Source organism: Oncorhynchus tshawytscha, linkage group LG03 (genome assembly GCF_018296145.1).
Source record: "Oncorhynchus tshawytscha isolate Ot180627B linkage group LG03, Otsh_v2.0, whole genome shotgun sequence".
In the NCBI taxonomy this organism is placed as follows: Eukaryota; Metazoa; Chordata; class Actinopteri; order Salmoniformes; family Salmonidae; genus Oncorhynchus; species Oncorhynchus tshawytscha.
Genome location: NC_056431.1, coordinates 70,989,554 through 70,992,053, shown reverse-complemented (window position 1 = coordinate 70,992,053; position 2,500 = coordinate 70,989,554). Strand labels below are relative to the sequence as shown.

General features: G+C 45.4%; 1 protein-coding gene across 1 annotated transcript in view; it reads left to right on the top strand.

The window, feature by feature from the left end:
- LOC112242793 (calcitonin gene-related peptide type 1 receptor-like) overlaps positions 1-2,500 on the top strand; it is a 48,032-nt gene that overhangs the window by 29,354 nt on the left and 16,178 nt on the right. The window contains exon 3 of the mRNA XM_042319951.1: positions 1,749-1,902. Coding sequence (XP_042175885.1) covers positions 1,749-1,902 — 154 coding nt within the window. The remainder of the gene's footprint in view (positions 1-1,748; positions 1,903-2,500) is intronic.

Here is a 2,500-nt window from a genome sequence, read left to right as displayed (position 1 = left end):
TTTTCTTTGAAGAAAATATTACTTTGTATGAAGTACTAGTACACTGAAATTGTTCAAACTGTAAAGATGAAAAGTTTGTATTTTCTGTATTGGTGTTTGATGCTAGTGTTTTTACTCTCAGTGTGTTCTGAGTGACAGTGTGTGTTATCTCAGTGAGGGTTGTGCATAGTGTTTGGCTGCACTGAGCGTGTTTTGAGCCATGTGTTAAGAGTTGTGTTGCTTGGAATGAGTTTTGCAGGTGATGTGAACTGTTTAGCTCAGGTGACTGTTGGTAGTGCAGACTGTAGTTAGAGTTTTGCACATGTGACTCCAGTTGTGCCCACTGTCGTTTAGCAATCGAAAAAAACTGTAAACAACACAATGTAACTCCAAGTCAATCACACTTCTGTGAAATCAAACTGTCCACTTAGGAAGCAACACTGATTGACAATACATTTCACATGCTGTTGTGCAAATGGATAAGACAACAGTTGGAAATTATAGGCAATTAGCAAGACTCCCCCAATGAAGGTGATAACCACAGACCACTTCTCTGTTCCTATGCTTCCTGGCTGATGTTTTGGTCACTTTTGAATGCTGGCGGTGCTTTCACTCTAGTGGTAGCATGAGACGGAGTCTACAACCCACACAAGTGGCTCAGGTAGTGCAGCTCATCCAGGATGGAACATCAATGCGAGCTGTGGCAAGAAGGTTTGCTGTGTCTGTCAGCGTAGGGTCCAGAGCATGGAGGCGCTACCAGGAGACAGGCCAGTACATCAGGAGATGTGGAGGAGGCCGTAGGAGGGCAACAACCCAGCAGCAGGACCGCTACCTCTGCCTTTGTGCAAGGAGGAGCAGGAGGAGCACTGCCAGAGCCCTGCAAAATGACCTCCAGCAGGCCACAAATGTGCATGTGTCTGCTCAAATGGTCAAACAGACTCCATGAGGGTGGTATGAGGGCCCGACGTCCACAGGTGGGGGTTGTGCTTACAGCCCAACACCGTGCAGGACATTTGGCATTTGCCAGAGAACACCAAGATTGGCAAATTAGCCACTACTGCCCTGTGCTCTTCACAGATGAAAGCAGGTTCACACTGAGCACATGTGACAGACGTGACAGTCTGGAGACGCTGTGGAGAACGTTCTGCTGCTTGCAACATCCTCCAGCATGACCGGTTTGGCGGTGGGTCAGTCTTGGTGTGGGGTGGCATTTCTTTGGGGGGCCATCCACCAACGCCACGTTGCACCACAGACTGTCCAGGAGTTGGCGGATGCTTTAGTCCAGGTCTGGGAGGAGATCCCTCAGGAGACCCTCCGCCACCTCATCAGGAGCATGCCCAGGCGTTGTAGGGAGGTCATACAGGCACGTGGAGGCCACACACACTACTGAGCCTCATTTTGACTTGTTTTAAGGACATGACATCAAAGTTGGATCAGCCTGTAGTGTGGTTTTCCACTTTAATTTTGAGTGTGACTTCAAAGCCAGACCTCCATGTGTTGATAAATTTGATTTTCATTGATAATTTTTCTGTGATTTTCTTGTCAGCACATTCAACTATGTAAAGAAAAAGTTTTTAATAAGAATATTTCATTCATTCAGATCTAGGATGTGTTATTTTAGTGTTCCCTTTATTTTTTTGAGCAGTGTAGTATGGTATGGTATGTTATGCTATGTGTTATGGTGTGTGATGTGATGCTATGTGTTATGGTATGTGATGTGATGCTATGTGTTATGGTATGGTATGTGATGTTATGGGTTCTCCTTGTAGATCTTAGTTGCGGCTAGCCCAGAGGTGAACAGTACCCAGCAGCACCTACAGCTGAACGTCTACCACGATATAGGACTCACCAGGAACAAGATTGTGACAGCCCAGTTCGAGTGCTACCAGAAAATCATGAAGGATAACGACCACAACAAAATAGGTAACAAAAACAACAGATATTACCTGCTTTCAGGCAAAATATTTTCCTAACGCCAAAAAAATCATGGTTATTGGCTACATCTTCAGCCCATTAAGTACGATAACTTGATTACTGAGTGCATGAGTTTGAATCCTAAGTGGGATCGATTCATGTTGCATAAGCCCTCGAGTTGAGCACCTGATGTCCAACAAGGAGCTCTTTTATAGGGAGAAGAAGAAGAAAATAATCTGTTTTGTGTAGTCAATGACTAAAGTGTGATAATCCCACCAGTCTATTAGTATCCAGACCATTAACATTAACCAGTCGGCAGGTGAGGAGACAGTGCATCTTAAGCCAGCCTGAGGGACTGAGGGACTGAGAGGAATGCCAATATATCAGTGCTGCTGTGGTGTAATTTACACAAGGTGCTGTAAGCCTCTCATTTGGATGGTAATCCACAAGCGTTGTGTCTAATTAGCATTGCAGTCACCGGCAATCAGCTAGGAGGTGTTCACTTGGCGTCTTGGCTAATTAGAAATCCTATCACACAGTAAGGTGTGGCTCTAGGGTGTCTGTCTGAGAGTGGTGGTTGTAAGTGCGTGAGGAGAGGTAAGGAGTA